The following is a 22582-nucleotide window of genomic DNA, read 5'->3' on the forward strand; positions in this document are numbered from 1 at the left end:
TAGCTTGCAGCTTCCTTTTGAAAAGGAACAGGCAGAGAAATGCTCATCTGAAATCCACTGCTGAATACAGTTATGTTGTTTCTTTTCAGTGCATTAACAAAGGAGCTCATAATGCTCAGGAAGACAGCCATGGGAATGTCACTTTTGTTAAGAGTACTTCCTTTGGTTTGTTACTGCTGCAGAACAGCTGAGATGTTTGGTTTTGGCTTTATCCTATGGCTGATGTGTTTTTGTTGTTATATGAACTGTAGTCTCAAGACAAAATCTAATATTAGTAAAAGTGTTTCACAGAAGAAGCTGGCATGTGATAAGAACATCTCACCACCTAAAGACTCTATGTCTTATTGTTACTACAAGATGGAATGGGCCTGAAAGTGTTAGGATGTGCTGATGGGTTTGAAAGTGGTAAAGTAAGTAGCAGTGACCACTTCTTTCTGATTTTTCTTATTTGAAGATTAATCTTAGAGCATTTTCCTGTTTAAATATGCCTGAAATACCTTATGGGTACCACTGGGCACTGTGGGGTAAAATGACTGCCATTAGTACAACTGAAAAGACCTCTGTACCTGCCTAACCTTGCTTGAGGGCTCTGTGTTTAGGAACTAGAAAGCCCCTCCTAAGGAACCCTGTGCACTTTCATTTCTCAAAATCTATCAATTGTGCACATTTATGGTATTACTTGATTTCTGTGAGGTGTCTAATGCTCTCTAACATTGTAACTAATATATCAAATCAGCAAAAGAATGCTTAGGCCAACAGGGTAATTCAGTGTGGAACACTTGCTAAGGAGCTTGTCTGCTGACTGACAGCTCAGACAGGGCTGTTTGTACAAAAAGGTGCTCTTGATATGGTTAAAAATAAATATACTTTTGCTGCCTCCAAGAACCCCATTCATGCAGATCATGGGAGTCATCAGCAAACTGCTGTTTCTTTCTTTTTTTTTTTCATAGTGCTGCTGAGTAGGAAGCAGTCTTTGACAATTAAGTGACACTCAAGATTCCCACTATAGTGAAGCTCCACTAATGTTCTACAAGAGTGGAATAAGGGAAACTGCTGGGTCACTGAAAAACCTTAAAATTTTTTAAGGCCTTCAACATTCAAATTTAAGATATTGAACTAGTACTGCTTCACCTTTATTCCTACGGCTCTAGGATAGCATGTGTGTTTTGGAATCTGATGGAATGGATGACACCTTAGAGTGCAGCTCAATAGCACAACCTGGTGATTGACGTACAGAGTTTATCAGTTATGAACAGTCTGAGTGTGTGAAACTACTGGCAAAAATAGCCATCTTTTTCTCAGATTCAATGTAAAATCTTACCCAGCTGCTCCTTGGTCAGGTACTTTCAAGAAATCCAAGCTTTCTGGTTGCTGTGAAATCTTGCCTGATCCTCCCGACATTTGCCGTGGTAAAGCTGGTCGTGTCATATTTGTGTACAGGTTCTTCTGATTGGCCCATTGATTTCCTGGGATCTGGGGCTGGGCTGCAGACTGGGGGGAATTTATTACTCCATTTTGGTGCTGACCTAGAAGTAAATAAAGTGTGAATGCATGCATTCCAAACTCCAGCTTAGTAAAGGTAACCTTTTCCTTGTGCTGATGAAGGCTTAACTGTCAGACACAGCTGTCAGAGAGCCCCACCTATCAAGGAACCTGAAAACCAAATCATGTTGAAATGTTGATTTTTAGTCGGTTTCCAGTCTGCTGACAATCTGTTTTGGGTTCACAACTGCATGGACTTGTGCTCAGGTTTAAGATGTGTGCCCTGAGTGTTCCAAGTGAGCACAAGGATTAGCTCTCTGCTGAGTTCCAGTTTAGCTAACATGGTACCACCACACCTCTCTAAAACATTGCAAAATATTTTATCCAGATAAGGGTTAATCCAAAGCTAGCCAGAATTGTTTCTTTTTCTTTTGAAGTTCAAACTCAGTCTACCACATATTCAAGGAATTTGACTGTTTCTGTTAAGTCGCTATAAATACTTGTCTGTTTTAACAAGCATGGGGGGGGGAGTGTTTGGGCTTTTTTATTGTTCTGTTAAAAAAAATACCTTGATGCTATTTTGATAGTTGAAAAGGAGTCTGAATTTTCTAGAAGTGACATGGATATATGCCTTTAAATAAATAATTATGCCTCTAACTTGAATTTAAAGCAAACCCACCCATGTCTGAGCTACTTGAGGTATCAGGGCCTGAAGAGCTCAAGTCTGCATGCTTTACATTCCTAAAACCCCTACGGAGCAAAGCAGGAGCTATGCTTCCATTAAAATTCCATTTCCTTAATGACAGGGGTGACCCTCTCCTTTGCCATTGTGATTATGCCTGCTAAACATTAGCAAGAGAGAACAGCTGTGCAGAGAGGAGAATTTGTAATCATGGCACCTGGGAAAACCCTACTGCATTCAACAGCTGTTCTGTGCTTCTGATATTCTCTGGATACTGTGGCAGAACTTAAGGGTCATAAAAGCCTACATAAACCCCACTTGGCAATCCAAGCCAGCATGGCACATACATTAAGGTGATAGAAATAAAGGTTTGGGTTATTCTGAACATGTACAGAACACTGTTCAGCTGCTGCACCACTGATTTCAAACCAAGATGTGAAAATACCAGAACCCAGATAGTTGTTTAGGACTTTCAAGGAGGAATGTGCCCAAATCATGACAAGGCTTCAAACTCCTTGAAAGTCTGGACAGCATAACTGGAACTCTTTTGTAATACATGTCTGCAATTTTGTTTTTCCAGCTATGTGTGGCTACTTTACTTAACATACAAAAACCAACCAAATAAACCAAAATCCCTGTTACTATAACCTACAGAGAGGTCTGTAAGAAAACCTTCTAGTCACCTTTAAAATGTACCCCAATGCCTGAGGGTCAACACAGCACTTCAGCAATGACACTTCTCCTAGCTATAAAACTGCTGAAACAGTTTTTGAAAGTATAAAACTTGTCTGTCCTTGCTTAAGACTGTCCTTGCTTTAACTGATGTACAAATACTCACTATATGTCTGTTTGCCAACAGGTCAGTTTCTTACAGTAATTTCCCACTTCACAACCAGTTCTGGCACATCACACAGTCCTTAGTTTGACTCAATACAGCTGTGAGGATTTGGAATTGTCTATTTAATTTGGTGACCAAGACTGTCACACCCCCAACTTCCACCATTAGCACTGTGCTTCTCAATAAACAGCAGCTGACTGAAAGAGGACTCTTTGTTAAAAAGAAACTACTCTGGGAGTGTAAGTAAAAAAAAACCTCTTGGGAAATGCCGGGTCAATGGAATATTGTTCTCCCCTCTGAGTTCACAAGCAAAATTAATCATATCTGCCCAGGGCAGAAGTGGAACACCCTAATGACATCAGTCCCCTGCAGAAAGGGCTGTGCACTGGCACGGTTGCTGTGTCTCAGCACTCAGGCACACAGGAGTTGTAACATGTCTGACAGGGCAGGACAATGAGACACAAATTGCATTCGGTGCTGTGGCTGGCACTGAAAGCAGTTTCACTGCAAAGTCTATGGCTTGATAAGCACAGAGCCTGTACGCTTCACAATGGAGAAGGCTGCAGGGTCAGGTTTACATTCAGTGACTTTTACCAAGTGTCTGAACAAGTCACCATCCACAACAAGCTGGACATCTCTGGGGGAATATCCAGCAAGACACTTCGTAAAATGCCTACAAACATACTTTCCAGGCAGGATTTTGTAAGAGAAATTTAAACTGTCACCATGATTTTTTTAATGGCTAAAAATTACCAGATGACAAGAGAAAAACAAAAGTCTCCATTTGGAACTCTGTTTTTCCCAGGCTGAGGACTTACCCGGAGGAGGTGGTGCAGCTCTCATAGGATAAGTTTGATTTTGAGACCTGCTGGAATACCCTCTGCCTTGGGTAAGGTTCCGTCTAGTAGGACCTAAAAGAAACCAGCAACATTCTGTTAACCCCTTCAAAATTACATTAATTACGTAAATCCTGCTGGCTGCCAGACCCCCTGTTCTGTCATCAGAAAGAGCCGATCTTCAGGAATAAGGAATCTGACTGCTGCAGGGTTGGCCAGGCTGTTATAAAGCATTAGGTGCAAAAAGGATGACTTTGGGATACTGTCCCTTTTGTGATCCAGTTCAACCTGAGGATATAAAGCAAAGCCTTCTTGCCACTACAGTAAACAAGGCCCAGAACACTGACAGCTGTAGAGCAGCAAGGAATTCTGCTGTATCCTTAGGATCTTTGTGTGTTACAGAGAAATTAATAAAGAACACAGTGAGGCTAGAGCCAGGATGGATAGGAAAGTCCACCATTCTCTGAATTGATAAACCTTTCCCTAATTTCTAGAGGAAATTCATACTTACGGGAATTCTTTGGTAGCCCTGGTCCAATGCTGATCTGCAGCACTTTATTACTTGGTTTGAGAATGGCTACATCTCCTTGGCCTTGCATAAACTGCACTTGTCGAGAACCAGCACTGCTCCAGGGCCCCCAGCTCTCCTTCTTCAGCTTCACTTCAAGTCTGACAGAAGCATGTGAACACATGAATGAAAAAAACCCAGAATTCCTACATCAAATCAAGACAGTACTGCTTGGCAGCAGATAACTTAGAAATACAAAATTAAAAGCTTACACTGAGAATCTGCATTCCATGAGTGACTCAGCTGACATAACCACCTAATTAAATCTTTTTTCCATGCTTTTTTTTTTAATGTTCTTCTTAATTGACATTTTAACTTTCCTGGTACAGCTTCTCAGAGGAAGTTTTAAGATACCCTGGAGAGGACAGTGAGCTTTGAAGAAAGATGTGCAAAGGTCCAAGTAAGAGATGTGTGAGCCCTCAGCCACCAGTGCCTCTGGCAGTGCCTCTGCTGGTGCTGCTCGAGGCTGTGTTTGGGGACATTGCCCTGTACACACTGTCAGAGGTGCACGCACACCGGAGGTGTGGGTGGCTGTACACTGCCCTGCGTGGGCTTTGGGGCAGGCCCTATGCTGTGCTGCAGGTGAACAGTTCTGCAGACAAACACCTCACCCTTTTCATTTTACAGTCCTTCCCATGCAGGCACACGTACACACGCACATTCTTTCCCAGCATTGCCACACTATCCATCTGCTCTGAACCGTACTCAGATACGGTTTTGGGCAAGACCCCAGAAGTGTAATATATGGCATCTACTCCTGGTACTGGCTTTGCATTCCCAGTGCACAGGAGTGTATGCTACAGCAATGTTCCATACTTCCACACTCAATGCTCCTTCTACACCCTTTCCAAACAAAAATAGCGATCTACTGCTGCCTTTCATAATTCCTCCACCTTTTTGAAGGCAATAAAATAAACATACAAATCCAAGGCCTGCTGTTGCTGATCTCCTTAATGGGTGGAAGTATTAACAAAAGCACATGTTTGCTGGGATTGTTTCCAGGATGTCCTCACAGCCAAAATGCACATCAGACATGCTCTAGGTTTTCAGGCTTGTTTCTAAAAAATGTTCCCAGTATCATTTACTTAAGTGAGGCCTCTTTAGAATGATTCTTTTACCCTGCAGTCCCCTCCACCCACACAAACTTCAGCATTTCAGACTGTTACATTACGTGCCCAGAATTCTTTCAAACTCTTCATTGAGATGTCTGCACTCCTAGGTGAAGGTGAAGAAGCAGGAAGGGGATGCTCCCTGCTCCTGTCAGGAGCCAAGCAGCAGCTGTGCAGTGGCTGTGCAGGGCCCTGCCCTGGGCTCTGCTGGCACAGCTGCTCCGTGGCAGGGCTGCAGAGGCCTGGGCCCAGTGCCACAGGCAGGAGAACGAAGGCAGCTCTCCATGCACACACAGTGGGAAGGGACAACTGGCCCTGGTAAATCCTAACCTGTTACTCCAACAAGGCAAGCACAAAGTCTGGTCTCCTTGCACATACAGGGTTTTACACTGTGCTACCTCCTGTTACTGTAAATAAAGTACAGCTTGCACTCACTCATTTGCCATGACAGCAAGAACAAAACATTTATCCCTAAAAGCCCACTGAAAAAGGCCATAACTCACGTATTGCTAAATTTCAGAGGTAGTTTTCTTTGTGTTTTCTCTTCATATCGTTTAGACAAGAGGCTTAAAAACTCCGTTTTGAAGACTGATTCAAGCAAACTATCGTATTCCTGTTCATGTAGAATGAAAATGTCATCCTGCATGGTGCTGCAAGGAAATCAGAGCATATACCATCCAGTTTAAAATGTCATCAGCAAATACAGCCAGCATTATAATGATATTTGTAGAGTACTCATGGTTAATTTTTAAAAACATACGAATTCCAAGCAGCATTAATTACGGAACCTTGCTTTCTGAGAACAGGTTTGGTTTTTTTCAGGAGTTGGTAATGGAATATCTGAAATAATCCCTTTTGAGAGACAGGAATACTACTTAGTCATTTTACAGTAATTACTGTTAGCAAAAAACCATGTGCTAATAAAGTTACAATTATAATTCTTCTCTTCAATAATGGCAGATTTTCTGATTAGAGATAAATTGGAAATTTCAAGGTTACTGAAGCAAGTCGGAAACCCAAAGCAAGCAAATTCAGAAGGAAAGCTTTCAATTCCCACTTCATCAACTTATTTTCCCCATCCTACACAAATTGCTGTCAGTGGAAAAATATATTCCAGGTACTGACCTTAAAGAAACAGAAAGAATTCTCTCCACTTCCATCCTTCGCTTCAAGACTTCCTTCACCTGGCCTTTCTCTGGGCCCTGCTTTATCTTTTCACGCCCAATCAGGTAAATGCACTTGGGAGTCAGGATGAGATCTCGCTTCACGCTCTGAAACACAACATTAAAAATACACAGCCATGTCCTGCATGGTGTCACCCTGACCTGGGCAGTTTCTGTGACAGGATGGTGAAGACAACTCCGACTCCCAGCAAAACTCATCTTTAGGGGATGTTGCTGTTCCACCCACCTTAAACCGTCTGTCGTATTTAATTACAGTGTCTGCAAAATCGATCTTCTCCCGTTTGCCCACAAACTGCCGTAGCTCAGGATGGTCCTCCAAGCCTATGTAATCTCCCACAAAATTCCTGTTAATGCTGTTCCGTCTTCTCTCTTTCTTGTTCAGCAACAGATCTGATGCTTAAATACCAAAGATAAACACTGATTAACAGCATCTACTAAATTTCCTAAACTCATGCTCTCAAAGAGCCAACTGTTTCACACAATTTCTTGGGAAGTGATAACCAAATTGTTTCTAATATGGAAAGAAGTGAAGTACTGCTACTAATCCTTTAGATAAGGATATATGTGATCATTAAATCCATTCCTAATGAAATACACTGACGGCAAGCTCAGTAGTTCTGGTTAATTGGAAGCACTTCTGGAACTCGGAAATTTCTCACTCACTGCTGGAAATTAAAGATTAACCCTTCTAAACCGAGTGTATTCATTCACACAGCTCAGGTCACACACAACTAAGTCCCAGTAAAGTCCCTGGATTGATTTTATCACCTACAGATTATTCAGATTTTGCATAACTGTGGGAAGTTTTCTGCCTCCCCTGCAGCATCTTTTGCTGTCTGTCCTACTCAGTCTGGTTTTGATTTGAGAGCAAAACACTGGGCAGTCCAAGAGGTCTGTGCATGCAGAGCAGTCAACCTCATCAGTGGTACCTTAGGGGTCCAACAAGGTCATCATTCCGAGACAGTCACCTGTAATGCAACTTTTGCCTAGAGAGGGAGCGGTTTCCTTCCTTTTCGTGTCCCTCCTGCTGTTCCTGGAACCGTGTGTGTGAAGTGCCTGCCAGCAGAAGTTATGACCTACCTTCTTCTCTCATCTGCACATATTTTTTTCTGGCTGTGTACTTCCTCCAGGCCTTCTGGATGGCCCTGGCATACCCATCATACTTCCTCTCTCTCATCTCTTCTAACAGGAACAGCTGTACAAAGAGACAATGCAGTGGGTAAAACATTTTAAATGCAAAGTTCAAGAAAAAGCTGCATTTTACTTTCAACAACTCTCCAGTGCATTTCACTCTAGATCCAAGCTGGTGCCTCTTCCACAACTGTGGGATGTGAGATTGGAATGTTAAGGTAACCTTTTCTGGAAGAAATCTCCGATGCTTAAGTGGCTGCGGCTCTTACCAGTCTACCCATTAAATTCCATACCTCATGATGAAGGAAGAGGAACATGGATTCTCCCTGAGATATGCTACTGGTGTAACTCAAGGTTCTCCACTGGCCGTTTCTTCAGCCTCCATCCATACATTCTCCAAAATTCCTACTTCTCTAGTCAGAATGTTACCATGTCTGTGGGGATCTGTGCAATGTGTAACATAACGCACTGCTCACAAGCAACTTTCTTCCCTGGCTGAATTTCATACCCTTGTGTCCCCTGGCTCCATTCTCTCTCACCCCTGAAGGTTGTCAGCTGGCTGCAGGACTTGCAACTATGACCTTATAATTCAGAAGTATGTCATAGTAAGATTTTTGGGTCTAAAGTGTCATAAATCAAGAGAAAATACTGTTTTATTAAAACAGGATGGAAGGTGCATCCCCTTTTTTGAGAATTTCCCAGGTCCTACTAAATATATGTAAATTTAATGCATTAGAACAACTTCATTTTTTTTTTGCAGGATGCAGCATATTCACTATAGCCTTTTACATACTTCAGTTAAATGGGGTTTTTGTCTTACCAGGAGCACAAGCATTTGGCTAAATTGCAGCACTCAATCAATTCACTGACATGGCTGTTGCTTATTATTTCCCTCCATTGTGTGTTAAGTTTTCTCCTAGCTTTCAAGAGATAAAATCAGTAAAAACAGATATATGGAGAAGCAAACCTGGGCTTTAGGATTTTTTTTTTTTTTTACTTTGCTGCTCTAAACCATGCAAATCTAGAAAAATATTGTTGTTCATATTGATCTTAAAAAGGAAACTCGATCTGGTGCAAACCATTTCCACAGAACCTCACTTGCTCCTGTACAGAGTTATTTATTCAGGTGTGTGATAGAAATGTAAATAATGAAGCCTCCTTTCTGCCACCCATAAAACCTTATTTCACAGTTGGCAATTCTCCATCTACAGCAAACTTATTTTTAAAAAAATTTAAAATCTCTTCCCGAACACAAGGACTGGCTGGGGTTTCAGCACAGGCATGAGAGCTCCTGGTGCAAAAACATCCTCAGCTGCAGCAGGGACATGATCAACCCCTCCTGCAATTCAGGTTACAGTGACAATATTGATGCTGTCCTCTCCTGAGCACTCACCATTTATTTCTCTAACAATAATGCTAATTGCAAAATAATCTATCATCTGCAGCTGAAGGTCACCGTTAAGGAAGTTCAACTAAATCACTGAGCTAAAATACAGTTCTTAACCTATAGAAATAAAGATACTGCACAAGCCCTTTCCTAAAATATGTATTGTAAAGCCTCCCCTCACACTCGCAAGCAAATCAAATATTTTTATCTGATTAACCACAACAGGTGCTCTTTTTGGTGGAAGAAAGGAAAAATTTCATTTACAATCTAAAAGATTATTTTTCTCAAAAGCAATACAACCCTAGCCAGTACCTTAGTAATATAAGATGAAAGATGATTATCTTTCTTAATAAAATATATAAATCAAGCCTTAAAATATTCAGTTCACAAAAACATTTTCAACTTAAAATAAAAAAAGCCAAACTCTTTTTGGTACTTATTTAAAAACAGATTTCATGGGATTAAAAAAATTAAAGAAAACATATACAGTAATTGAAAGCATTATTTTAAATTAAAATCAAAACACAACCCCCCAAAAATTTCCAGTCAACTTCATATTGTCCTAAGCTGCAGAACTGCCCTTCAGTAAAACTCTCAGATACACCATTAAATGGCATATCCATGCAAGCAGGACTTAGCATCACAAAAATGCATCAGGATGGGAAGATGCTTCCACTGGACTATGTCCTCCTCTGAAAAGAACCTGCAGCACATGATGTTGGGGTATAGATTATTAATTGACTGAAGGGGAACTGCATCCATCAACCCCATGGCAGCACTTGCCACTTGGCTACTAAACAGAAGACAGACACCAGGAAATTGCACTGACTTCGTAAGAAAAAACTCCCAATAATCTCCAGAAAGAAATCACAGCTGTGCTTCAGAGGAAGCAGGAAAAGCTCAGATCACAGCTGTGCTCCAGAGGAAGCAGGTAAAGCTCACACTCCCTCAGAATTAGCCGGATGTTGTTGTAATGACCAAGTAGGATCAATCCCACATTAGTTTCCTGCTCTGTCAATATGCACCTGAAGTACTGTAATAACCAACATCTTGAGCACTCTGTGCTGTAGTGTATAAACATGTCTCTCAGATGTGGGCAGGAATGTAAATCCCATTATTCCTGAACAGTATCTCACCCTATTTATGCTAAAAACAACAATATTTCCATGTGACTTGGAGAAGCATTCTCTTTTGTCCTTGAACAAGTATCTTCCTATGTGATTGGACACAGCAGTGTCATTGCCTGAGTTACTACCGTTCTACAGAGAAAAATGTTCTTGGAACAGCAAATGGTAGCCATGCAAGTGTTCAGCTTTTATTTTAGCATGTAACTTCAGATAAAGCACCAAGAAATCAATGCTCAACTGCACAACGTGCTACACAAACTAAGCCCCATTGCTTCTGATGTATCAGGAATACACGAGGGTGAGGAGAGCACAGATTTTCCATAACAACTTTCCTGAATAGCAAAGTAAGAAAACTTCTTTCCAACAGATTTTGCATGGTTTAGTAGCTACAGGATAAAACCAGCCTTGTGATGCCTCCTTAATATTCTCTTCGGAATTTCAAGTTGCAGTCATTCTGGAATGTTGATTTACTCCATGCTGTGTAACATATCCTTACCGTCCCTGGGGACTATTCTACCTTCATCAGTAGCATTTGTTATGAGAAGAGGACCAATGTTCTTGATACCAAAGCATCTTCATAACCCATTTTTCCTCTTCTTGATGCATTTAATTCTCTTTGTATTAAGTGCCAAAACCCTGCAGTGGCCTTATATAGTGTGCCCTTTACACAGCCTCTATGACAAATGTGCCCAGCCTGTCTTAGATTTTTACACTTCCCCCACCTTAGCAGGTGTCATGCTCAGCTTCTGAGTGGGCAGGACATTCATTTCAGCAAACAGCTGCATATTTAAAGAATTGTGTTCTGGCACACTTACAGACTCTGGAGCTTTGATGAAGACTTTGGACTTCCCAAGCTGGTACTGGTCAGGATCCATGTTGACTGACTGAAGCAGGTGGAGGACTCCTTGTTTCTCTTCTCCTTTCCACGAGGGCCAGGTTGCTTTGGTCAGAATGGCATACCTTAACCACCAAGGAGAAGAGATTAAAACCTGGCATCAAACAGCAGCAGCAGAACACCACTGACTCTTGGCGAGCATTACCCTGGCAGAGGTTGGCAATGGCAGCAGGACTCAGAGCTCGGTGTGTGTGAAGATGCACAGTATTAGGATGTTTCCTGTTTAGTGAGACCAAACAACTGAGGAGGACAACAGTGCCCCTGAGTCTCCCATTTCCAGATGCTAAGTTACTACCTGGTAACTGCAGCAGTTAATTGCAGAAAGTTCTGCTGGAATCTGCTGAAGTCCAGGGGGAGGTTATTCACCAGCAATGACCTGTGGTCCAGATGTGAGTACCTAAATCCTTGGTATTCTAAACTGATTCCCAAGCACACATCCAATTTCTCATTCAAGCCTTCTCAGTCTGTCTTATTCTTACAAACATCTTTTCTGTTTTGAGCAAGTGACAGTTTGTGCTCAAACCCACCTGTTCAACAGCTGGGCTGCATTTAGCAAGGAGCCATTCCTGGCTCTATCCCAGGAAGCCTCTGGCTTGGCCTCCGGTGCAAGAAGGAAGCAACAGTGATGTTGGTGCTACCTTGAGGGCACGCTGGGAACTGACCGCACAAAGGGCCTGGAAGGAGCAAGGGAAGTGGCTCTAACAGCATGTCTTTGACAGAAAGAAACACCTAGCCTTCTCTCTCATGGTGTCCTCTGAAAGCATTGAGAATTAAGTGGATGCCAGGGTTGCAGCCCCTTTTAAACTGTCCACTGTTCCAGCCTCACTTAGGCTCTTGGAAATGTCAGGCTGGAGTTACAAAGCTGCCTTGTTCAACTGCCCACCAAAGGAGCACTGCTGGGCTTTAGCTGCCCCAGCATGTCTATGGGTAAGTAACTTCTCTGGCAGCAGCTGTTTAGGCTTCTCTGACAAGACTGGAGAACAGCTAAATATATTGAGACAATTTCTCCCCAAAATCTTATGTTCTTTACTCTTGACAATTTCCTTTTAATGCCTTAGGCATACTTAAGTTATGTAAACTATATCACACTTATTAGTAAAACTATTCAACACATGAAAAAAGTGATCAAGTATGAAGGTCAGTTTGTTGTAATTCCTAAGTTGTTAAGATGATTTAGGCAACTCCTAATAAAATGTTCTCAAAAATCACACAAGGAATTGGTGGAAAATACAGTAAAGGAATGTTCATTACCCATTATCATAATATCTAAAATGTCATCCAGCCAAGAAGCAGAAATAGTGTCATGCAATTTAACAATGCCACACAAACAGAAATAGCAAACACTTAAAAAGAAATGTATCACAAAACCCAAACACCTTTGAATAGAAGCTGCACCAAAAGAGAGTAACTTCTGAATAATTCAGTAGGATTCAAACCACTGATGTTCTCATGTTCAAATCTCTCAGTTAACAAATGCTCAGGTACTCTGCTGTATGATGTAATGAAGTAGCTCTTACACCACCTTAAATATAGCAGTGTATTATACACAATCTATGTTTAGACAGACAATGTGTACACTTACATATTTATGTGATGTGTCAGTATTATGGGATAAACAGATGCAACACAGTAAGGAGTTGTAAGTTAAAGTAACTCCCAGCTCATTTATTTACCAGCCTCTTTTGCAGGCTCATCATGTACTGCCAACAGTGCAGCTGTACAGGTAGGTCTAACCAAGTCTGAAGGTAAAGGAGCCGAGGTGAATAAAGGTGTTTGAAACTGCTGCCTTCCACACAAGAGACTGTGACATGACATTTCAGCATGCTACAAATTCTCTCCTACATCTCCTGAGCTGTAAAGGAAGGCACAGGGAAAAACGTGATTCAAGCCCTTTTAATACAAGTAAATCTCTTGGGTACAAAGTAAGAATAGATTTGAAATTCTCCTTTTTCATCAAATTAACTTAATACATTTTACTAGTGTGACAAGTCTACAGGGCAGAAGAAACATTTTTCTATGGCATGCACTATTTAAGCATTTCAGTTTGGTAACGTGACAACTCCTACTGTTCACTGCTGTTTAGCAATGGCACTTCAGTGTCCTCGTGCATGCTTCCCATGAAACCAGTCGTGTCACTATCCATGAATCCAGGTTTGTCAAGCTTGTGTAATTTGATCTTGCAGATTATTTCAGCACAAGTACTAAATGTGTTCTTAACATGCTTCTGAAACAATTTCAAATCATGACTTTCCCCCAGTTATGTATTACAATAAGTAAGCAGTTAGGTTTGATGGCTAAATAGGGAGTGGGAGCTCAGCTTTCAGATTGGTTATGCTTGGGAACACACAGGCCTTTTCAGTGGCTGTGGCTTTTTGCATGCAAATGTAAATTTTGTACATAAAAGTCTATTCAGCCCAGCAATCTCCAATTGCATGGAGCTGCCAAGGAACGCCCAATGAAAACAAGTGTACAAGCATGCATTTCCTGTCCATCCCATGCCTCAGCCCGCTTTTACTCACACTGACTCAGGGGGTCAGAACAGAGCTTGTTCTGGATGCTAGGAACTGTGAATGGAAAGGGTGCAGGAAGAGTTTTACTCATAACAAAAAGTTAAATTTAACAAAGCTAATTAATCTGAAACAAAAGGATGAATTCCCTAAAGCAGAGTTTCAGTTGCCTGTGGATCCAGAAGTATCACGTAGTTTTCCTTTGGGCAGAGCTCTCACAGTCTGTGCTCAGGCTAGATTTAACACACAGTATAAATCTGCTATTTGTCTCAGCAACAGTCTGTGTTAAGTAACATGTTCATGTTTATATGTCTGGGCTTGAAGATCATGAAGAAAAAGGAATTTTAAATTGTTTTATAATGAAAATTAAGTCCATACTTTCAGAGATTTTAGGTCTGACGGTTACTACATTATTAGAATATTTTTGGTATTATCATGAAGTATTACTAATGGCTTTGTTCTGTGCTGTCTGATTAATTATACTCCACTCCTTTCAAAAACTGATTGGGTTTTTATTTTATACTCTCAAATTCAATGCAAAGACTTCCAACAAAAGCTGATTTATGACATAAAGCCTTTTTTGGGCACTTATTAGCTGTATGTCTCCAGCTTCTGAAAAACAGAAGCTGAATGTTGTATAAATCTTGAAACTGCTCTTATTTAAGAGGATTTCATTAGCTAGTGGAGGTAGTTAATCATGTTAACAGCTGCTCCTAAGACACGGAGAACAGGACTGACCTTACAGAGCTCTGACTTGCTTTCATTCATTCAGTGAGCAGCTGCAGAGGTTTGAGCTGCACCCATTCCCAGCTGGTGGAACCCTAGTGGAAGGATAACGAGCACTGTACGCTAAGGTTACTCTTTACACTGCAATGGCTGAATGGCAGGCATGGATTTCTTTACCTCTCTTCTGTCTGCCGTGGAGCAGTAACATTTTAGACAAGGGCTTGCAGCTGGACACTCAGATTTCAGCACTGCAGTGGTTCCTTTAACTCTTTGTAACTTTGAGGAACCCTCTCATAGCACTACAAATACTGAGGCCTTAGGCAAGTTTACAGAAAAAATGAAGTACTTTCAACAACACAAAGCCAGGCTTTAAAGCACTTCAAAATCTCTGTGTAATCTGCATCACTGAGCAAGGCACATGTGGAGAAAGGGGTAGGGGGCAATGAGAAGGTTTCAAAACTTGCAACCTCTTAGTTCCCTCCTCATCATGTAAACAACTGTGCTGTTGTTTACAGCAATGCTTCTGAACGAGTGTTACCTACCTCTGCAGAAACTTCTTGAAAACCCGTCTGTAGGCGTAGCCAGCTCTTCTTACTCGAATATTTTCTTTCAGACCCAAGTATTCCACTTGATGTTTTACCCTGGGGACAAAAACAATGCAAGGCTTAAAATCCATTTTATTTCAGCATACTTGTGGATTGAGGCATTCTTAAACATATGAATCATGTTTAACTACTGATTGCTAAAATTCATGCACAGGTAAATGAATCTATTTTTGCACGACACTGCCCACTGCATGGTAGGAAAGACATTCCAGGTAGACTGGAGCACAGAAATATAAGTAACAAGTTTACCTTAGCATTTTTTCCTAGTTTAACTTCCCATCTCCAAAGTAATTCATGTATAAATTTCTTAGGTAATAATAAAACCCATAAAAGGCCAAGTAACTATTACCAATACTGTTACACAGCTGGTATCCAAGGGGCTGGGAAATTGTTTTGTGTTCTCTTATTGTACATTTTTTCCTATGCTTTACATAGCTCAAACAGCAACACAGTAACATTTTTTTTCTTTGTTGTTATGGAGAAAAGACCAAATCTGATGGCTGGAAAAAGCGCCAGATGCCAAACTTTGACTACACAAAGAATCAGAAAGCCAGGTCAGCATACTGATGAAAAGCTAGAATTCCTCCTAATTTTACCATGCTGCAAAGGAAGGATTCGAGCACAAGCACAAGACTGGCAGAAGCCAGTAATGGATGACTCATCCATGGCACGTTTTAAATGACAAACAAAAGCTGAGCTGGTACCAGTCCCACAGAAAGTGTTAATGGCTGTGGAGGAACTCTGCTGCACATGGGAACTGAAGCAGCATCATCCCAACACCATCAGAGTTGCCTCACACCCAACACTTCCAATTAGGTTCTAATGAGGGAACAAGTATGTGCCCATGAAATGCAAAGCAGAAAACGAGCAAAACAAAAAAGCTTTTGCACTTTTCCCTCCTTCTAAACCCGTGGCACATTTATGGTTTTATGCTTCTTCTTACATATCCTGCTAGTCTACTACTTAATGATTGGTAATTTGATTTGAAGAATTTCAGTTACTGACGTCCTTTGCCTTTCCTTAATTTTCTCATCTAAGCATGTGCTGAAAGAAGCAATGTCAGTTTTTCACTCTGTTGCTGTTCTGTTGGGGCAAAGTATAAAAGCTTTAGCTTTCAGTCTGAAATGTAGGAATTGTTAAGATTTTAGTCCTGCAAGTTTAACAAACAGTATATAAAAGAGCATCTATTTACATATAATTTTTAAAAAGTGAGCGTGTAAGAAGCCATTTAATTTTTTTTTGTTTACTGTTTCTCTGATTTTACAAAAGATTTTTCAAATCCTGAAACACTCAGTTAATTCAATGTTATTTCTCTAGCTATTTTGAAAAGTCAAATTTGAATATAAAATGTACTGCCCATTGATTTTTTTGTTGAGACTTTTTTTTCAATGACTCATAGTATGAAGGGAAAAATCTTTTGAAATCTCTTGCTACAAATGACAAAATCTCTTCAGTTATTTTTCTTTTTAAAGACCATTTTTGAGAGGTGTTTTACTAAATGATGAGTGATACTGCTCTTTTAGCTTACAATAAAGAATACTACAGATTCTAATCTTGCTGTGTTCAAGGAATAAAGTATATTTTGTACCCACTCCAAGAATTCTGGTACAGTACAAAGTTGGTGGACAAAAATACATTTTCCTGTTTATAGCTTTCCCTCCTGTTCACATCTGGAATAATGCACTGGAACAACAGCACTACTCCCATTTTCTTACTGTCCTGCCAGTATCACTGTCCAGCACCAGAGAATTTGAGACATTTTTCTGTTTTTTTTCCTTTCCTTTCTGAGAAAAGGCACACTGAAAATCTCCCTCCAGGCAGCAACCTCAAGCAGGTCAGGGTCTGGGAATTCAGCTAATGCAGCAGTTTTGAATACAAGTCACAGTGGCTGTGCCAGGACCTGAACAAAAACACATTTCAAGAACACCCCAATTTCTGGAATAACTAAGGTATTATACAAGGTTTAGATACTACACAAGGCCTATGTTTCACTGCTAAATATTCTGGAGTTATTCAACAGCAGCAGAAAGGTGGAGTTCCGTGAGCATGAAGTAAGACAGGCTTTGTGAAAGAGTTTTTTCCTTTTTCAGTTACATTTTCACGGTCTAGTAACCTGCTACTAATAAGCAAATTGCTACTCCCATCACACTAAGGCAGCCTATGTATGATGCAGCATTATGTTGACCACACAAGAAAACAATGCAAGACAAAAAAATTTAAAAATCAACCAATCAGCAAAATATTACATAAACTCAACTATGTTTTTTATTTCCCTCAAATCTTTTTCCCAGTAAAACTGAGAAACAACAATATTAAGCTTAACTTTGAATTGTCACATGCATATAAATTTCTTTTCCCTACACCTGTCACTAAGTGCCACAATGAAGTCCTAGATGGGCAATCACAGATTGAAATGGGAGAATGTTGGGATTTTTAAACAGGGATGAAGGATTACCATTATAAGCAGCACTTCCATTTCTGTCTGAGGTTGATAGTATACAATCCTTTGTATTTCACTTGGCAAATACAGCAGCTACTGATAACACAACATCCTCATTACAGGAAAACAAGAAAAAATCTTGCCCGTTTTTGCTCCTAAAGGTCCTGAAAGCTGTCCTTTTCTCAGGACTAGGATTGTATTTATTTCACTGGTTTCCTAGCAACACCTTCCACAATAACAGGCCTGTTTCCCAATATGCAAATGATAGATTTTAAAAGCCCCTCAATTTTTAACTAAGTTTTATAAATACTTTTCCCAGGACCACTTAGTTTCCTCTTTTGGTCCCCAGTGTCAGTGGAAAATTAAGTGCTGCACAGTAGGATTTTCAGGGTGGAAAAGCTAAAGAGGGTCTGCATTTACTGCCAAACCCTCACTGAGACTTTGAAGTGCAATCCCAATGGCTTCTGTAATTGCTCTCCATCTGCATGTGACTGTGCTAATCTGCTAGAAAGGCAGGAAGGGAATTCTGCTGGGGTTCTCCAAGAATGCTTTTTATCAGACTTTGCAAGTTGTTTCATCGTGATAAAAATAAGCACTTGCTTTATCAGCAATTTTATCTGGTATATAGTAATAAATGCTACCTACATTAGGCCGCCACATAGTTTACACATCCTACTGAGCACGTACCCCAGTGCAAAAAGAGCAGCACCTTTTCCAGAGAAGAGGAAGATGCTATAAGCACCATGTAGTTAAAGATGCCTTAAAACAGATGTGATAAACCAAACTGATCATTTAGACATCTATTTAATGTCTATATAATCACCTGATGTGACATTCCAGTCAATTCTTTTTAAGGAGTTGGCTAATTAAACTCAAGAAGTAAAACAGGAACCTTCTCCATTGTTGGTGGAGTTTTTGGCAAGTTTGATACATAAAAACAGATACAGATACCTTACTGGTTTTTTTAGCTTCTTAATAGAAGTTGTTTTCAAAGCATAAAGTTAGAAGTGATCACAATACATTTGGTGTGCAAATTCTACATGGAAAACTGCATATGTACTGGTTGTGTTACTCATGCAAATGTTGATTATCATAACTGGCAGAAGGAAAGCCAAGAGCTGCATACACTGAGTGCTGATTTAGACCAAGTGACCACCACTTATCTTCTAAGTTTAGATGTCATGCCAGGTTTCATTTCTGATGGTTTTAGAGAATGTAGTTCTCTTTGTAGGCTGTACAATTACAAATTACGACTTTTTGTGGTTTCTTTTGACCATTAGCACTGTTTCTCCTCACACACTCTGCTTATCCATACCTGCTCTCCTCCCAGTCTCGAGACTTCTTTGTTTCATTGGGTTTGATGCAGCGGATGTAGTGGGGTGTACACTTCATCAGAGTGCCAACAAGGTCATTGGCTTGTTTCTGTAAAACAAAGGAAAACAATTGGATCTGAGCTGAACAGCATAAATCCTGAGGGAATTCTACAGTTATCAACCTTCTGCTGATGATTCCATTGGCTAGATCCAGTAGCCTTTGGTCTTTCTCCAACAATCAACGTGCCTTTGGATAATATGCACCTCATTAAAAACTTATCAGTAAATAGAAGGCACCAGCTACATAATACATTTGAGCTTCTATATGAAAATATGGAGCGAATGCATCAAGTGAACCTGTCAGGGCGAAATGTGAGAAAAGAGGTAAAATACTGATTTGCAAAGTCATGTGTAAGCTAAGTGTGTATTCTGCTATCAGTCTCCAAACAGACCCTGGCCTTGTGGCACTTGCTGCCTTAGGCAAGGCACTCTGTGGTCAGTAGAGAGACTTCTGTTGACTGGGTGGGTGTTGGATCAGGCATTTCTGCACTGTAGAGAGACCAGTTACCTGCAGTTAACGAGGACATCAAGAGGCTGAGTGAGGTGGCTCATTCATTATGCACATGAAAGTACTATCAATTGCTGGTTTGGAAAATTCACTGCTATAGGATGCAGCTGAATACAACATTTAATGAATACTGATGCTGGGCAGAACAATTCTAACAATGCTGAAACATTGCATCACTTTGCCATGAAGATACTCCTACTATCTTTCTTTTAAAAAGTCTAGATAGCAAAAGAAAGTAAATAGTTTTATTTATTTAGCTATTCATACACAAACACATAACCACCTATACACACACCAACACTGCAAAATGAGACATACTTTGATTTTGCTGCCTGCAGTGGTAGGACGGCCCTTCTTGTCCACTTGAAGATTTTCAGGAAACAGAGCCTTTATAAAAGGCCTAGGAAAAAATTCATAAAATAGGGTTGGCACAGAAAGACAATTCAATGCAGCTATGTCAAGGAATATGCTGTAGAAGTTGATAGTTGAGCAGAATATACATAGCCATTTCTATTAATCTTGAGTTATATCAAATCTATTTTAAGATTAGTACTTTCCATGAGCCTCATTCCTCACAGAGACCCCTTGCTATTTTAGTGAGTATTGAAAGACATCACACCAGACTTCTAGAAGACTTGAAGAAATGCACTTAAAATATCTTTTAAAATATGCATCAATTAATTAAAATACATCAGAAAAAAATGTTACTTTGTTTGTCAAAACAGTGCCTGTTCTGAGAAGATGCCAGAGCACTGATGGCCTTGCTTGAGGCCAAAACAAAGGCTGTCATTACAGTATTTGATTCTGACACTGCAGTGCCTCCCTTAGTCCAATTTGTAGAAAATGAAGGTCAGGGTAATTAAGTGATGCTGCTCTACTGCAGCCATGGGTTATTTGCACTGTTACACAAAGGAGGTCACCAGGTGCAAAGCAGAGAAGTCAGGCCCTCTGCATCCCTCCGAACCACCACGGCATTCCTAGCTTGAAGCACGTTTTGCTTACGTACAAATCACTGCTCTGCATGAGTTCAATCAAGTCCATGAAAAGAACATCCCGATTTCTCTCGCAGAATCCATCCATATCATAAGATACCTGGGCCAAGGTGGAAATTGATTGTTTGTGGTAAGTTGAGAACCCAATAATTAAAGAAAATTTAAATTCTGTTTTCATCAGTTGCTGTTCTGTACTTTTTGGTTAGTCTGGTAAAACTTAGATACTACAATGAGCATTAAATCCTGGCATGTACTATTAAACTTCTTCACAGCAAACAAAGGAGTTTCATCCTTATGTATAAATTCAGTTTAAATTCAAATTTTAAAAAGTATGGAATTAGTGAATGGAATATGACAAGTGAATTTAATACCAAATTTTACTAAGAAAAATTTTTGCATAGTAAGGATTTACTGTTATTAACTGCAGAAAACCATGAATCCTCTGAGAAATAAACCCAGACAAGACAGAACTGTACATTATATTCCCAGTTTTACTGGTGTATCATCCCCTAAACAATTTTTATATCTGAATTCTTTAAATTTACTGCTACTGTAATAAACAAATGAGATTACAATTAATAAAAGTCATGGGGCACTCATTTATTACATTTAAGTTGTGGTTCTGAGAGCAGCAAGGCCCAGACTCCTCTCTCCAGCAAGGGCCATTTGTTTTGGCATTTTTGTCCTAAGCTCCCTGCACTAAGGGACACTGTCTCCTGAGATCATCTGGCTGTGTAAAACCAAGCCAGCCCTCTGCAGGGCTTCCCCCTTCCTCTCATTACTGTTCTCTTTCTTCATAAATACATTACAGAGAATTCAGTGATGACTTCCCATGTTACCTTTCCAGCATAATGATGGATGATAAACCCCTGGTTCCAGCTGTTGAAATGTTCATGAGTCCCAATCTGCATCTGGAGTTTCTGAAGCAGTGTCTGGTCAGCTCCTTCTCCCACCGCGTGCATTGTGGCACACACATCATCTAAAATGCTCATAATCCCAGGGGGATTCTAACATGTTGGGGAACAAGAACAGCAGCACAAGTGAGGAAGAAAAAAATTATGATGCCAGTTTTTTCCCCCAAACAGAAAATCGTCTTTGCTACAAAAACGCTAGAGCACAGTCAGGAAGGACTTCCCTCCAATCAACTGAGATTAACTTTTACAGCAATATGCAAATAGTTTAAGGAGAGATGACATTTCATGGGATGATAGTGACGGTGGGGGAAACAGTGATTACTGTTGAAAAAAAAAAAAATTAACAAAACCACCAAAATACTCAACATCTGTTTAAAGTTTCTTTCCTCATTATCAAAAAGTAAACCCATGTCTGAGGAAAGTATTTAAATGCACATGCTGCAGTTTGACAAACTTAAAGCTAAATATCTGAGATTGGGAGGGAAATCTTATTCTCTTCCTAGTTATCCTCATATAGACAGGAAATGGGCAAAATGTGATGTGCATTTAAGCACAAGTCACTACAATCTTTGAACTACTGTTCTGGCCTACATGAAGAACTATCTGAAAAACACCCTACTTCTGACCTAAAGGACAACTCAATGTTGTTGTCATCCCAAAACAGAACATAAAGACTTGAAAATGCAGAACAGTCTGTGGAGCAAAACCACAAAATTTTTTTTATTGACAACACTGTCTCTTCACTTGTTTCTGCTTAATTTGCAACAGCACCTCAAAGGAAAGGTGGTGCTGTAGCTTCCCCAAACTGAATTACATCTCCAGGGACACAAAGAACATTATCTGATGTACAGTATGTCAGTAAGGACATCATAAATTTAGGCAGATACCATTTTTTTTCCGTTATTGTTTTCTTTAGTCACATGGCAATTATGCTATGGTATAGCTCTCTTTTTGGATGGTATCTCACATGACATATCTTAGAGCTCCTATAAGACATCTTATGTAAGATCTATATATAGACTTAGTATGACTCAGTAACTGAACAACAGTATTTACATTTTCCTATGAACCTTCTTTACAGAAAAAGCAGTTGCCCAAATATTTAAGAGAAAAAAATCTTGTTTCCTCCACCTGTTTGTTCTACACACTTACCACTTTGTTCTCTATAAGGTCGCATACTATTTTGTTGTTAAAGTATTCTATTGGTGTCCATCTAATTCCTTCTTGCACATATTCCTCCTGTTAAGTAAAAAGAAAGAGATGCAAACATTTCTTGCA

General features: G+C 40.1%; 1 protein-coding gene across 4 annotated transcripts in view; it reads right to left on the reverse strand.

The window, feature by feature from the left end:
* Positions 1-22582, reverse strand: part of MYO1E (myosin IE) — a 78919-nt gene that overhangs the window by 3012 nt on the left and 53325 nt on the right. For all 4 annotated transcript variants that reach the window (XM_069026085.1, XM_069026084.1, XM_069026083.1 and 1 more), the window contains 14 exons: positions 22457-22543; positions 21230-21397; positions 20405-20490; positions 19717-19798; positions 18833-18939; positions 15015-15113; positions 11160-11304; positions 7780-7894; positions 6926-7095; positions 6641-6786; positions 6019-6165; positions 4350-4507; positions 3821-3913; positions 1322-1526 (listed from right to left, as the gene is read on the reverse strand). In XM_069026085.1, coding sequence (XP_068882186.1) covers positions 1322-1526; positions 3821-3913; positions 4350-4507; positions 6019-6165; positions 6641-6786; positions 6926-7095; positions 7780-7894; positions 11160-11304; positions 15015-15113; positions 18833-18939; positions 19717-19798; positions 20405-20490; positions 21230-21397; positions 22457-22543 — 1808 coding nt within the window. The remainder of the gene's footprint in view (positions 1-1321; positions 1527-3820; positions 3914-4349; positions 4508-6018; positions 6166-6640; positions 6787-6925; positions 7096-7779; positions 7895-11159; positions 11305-15014; positions 15114-18832; positions 18940-19716; positions 19799-20404; positions 20491-21229; positions 21398-22456; positions 22544-22582) is intronic.

Source organism: Aphelocoma coerulescens, chromosome 10 (assembly GCF_041296385.1).
Source record: "Aphelocoma coerulescens isolate FSJ_1873_10779 chromosome 10, UR_Acoe_1.0, whole genome shotgun sequence".
Taxonomy (NCBI): Eukaryota; Metazoa; Chordata; class Aves; order Passeriformes; family Corvidae; genus Aphelocoma; species Aphelocoma coerulescens.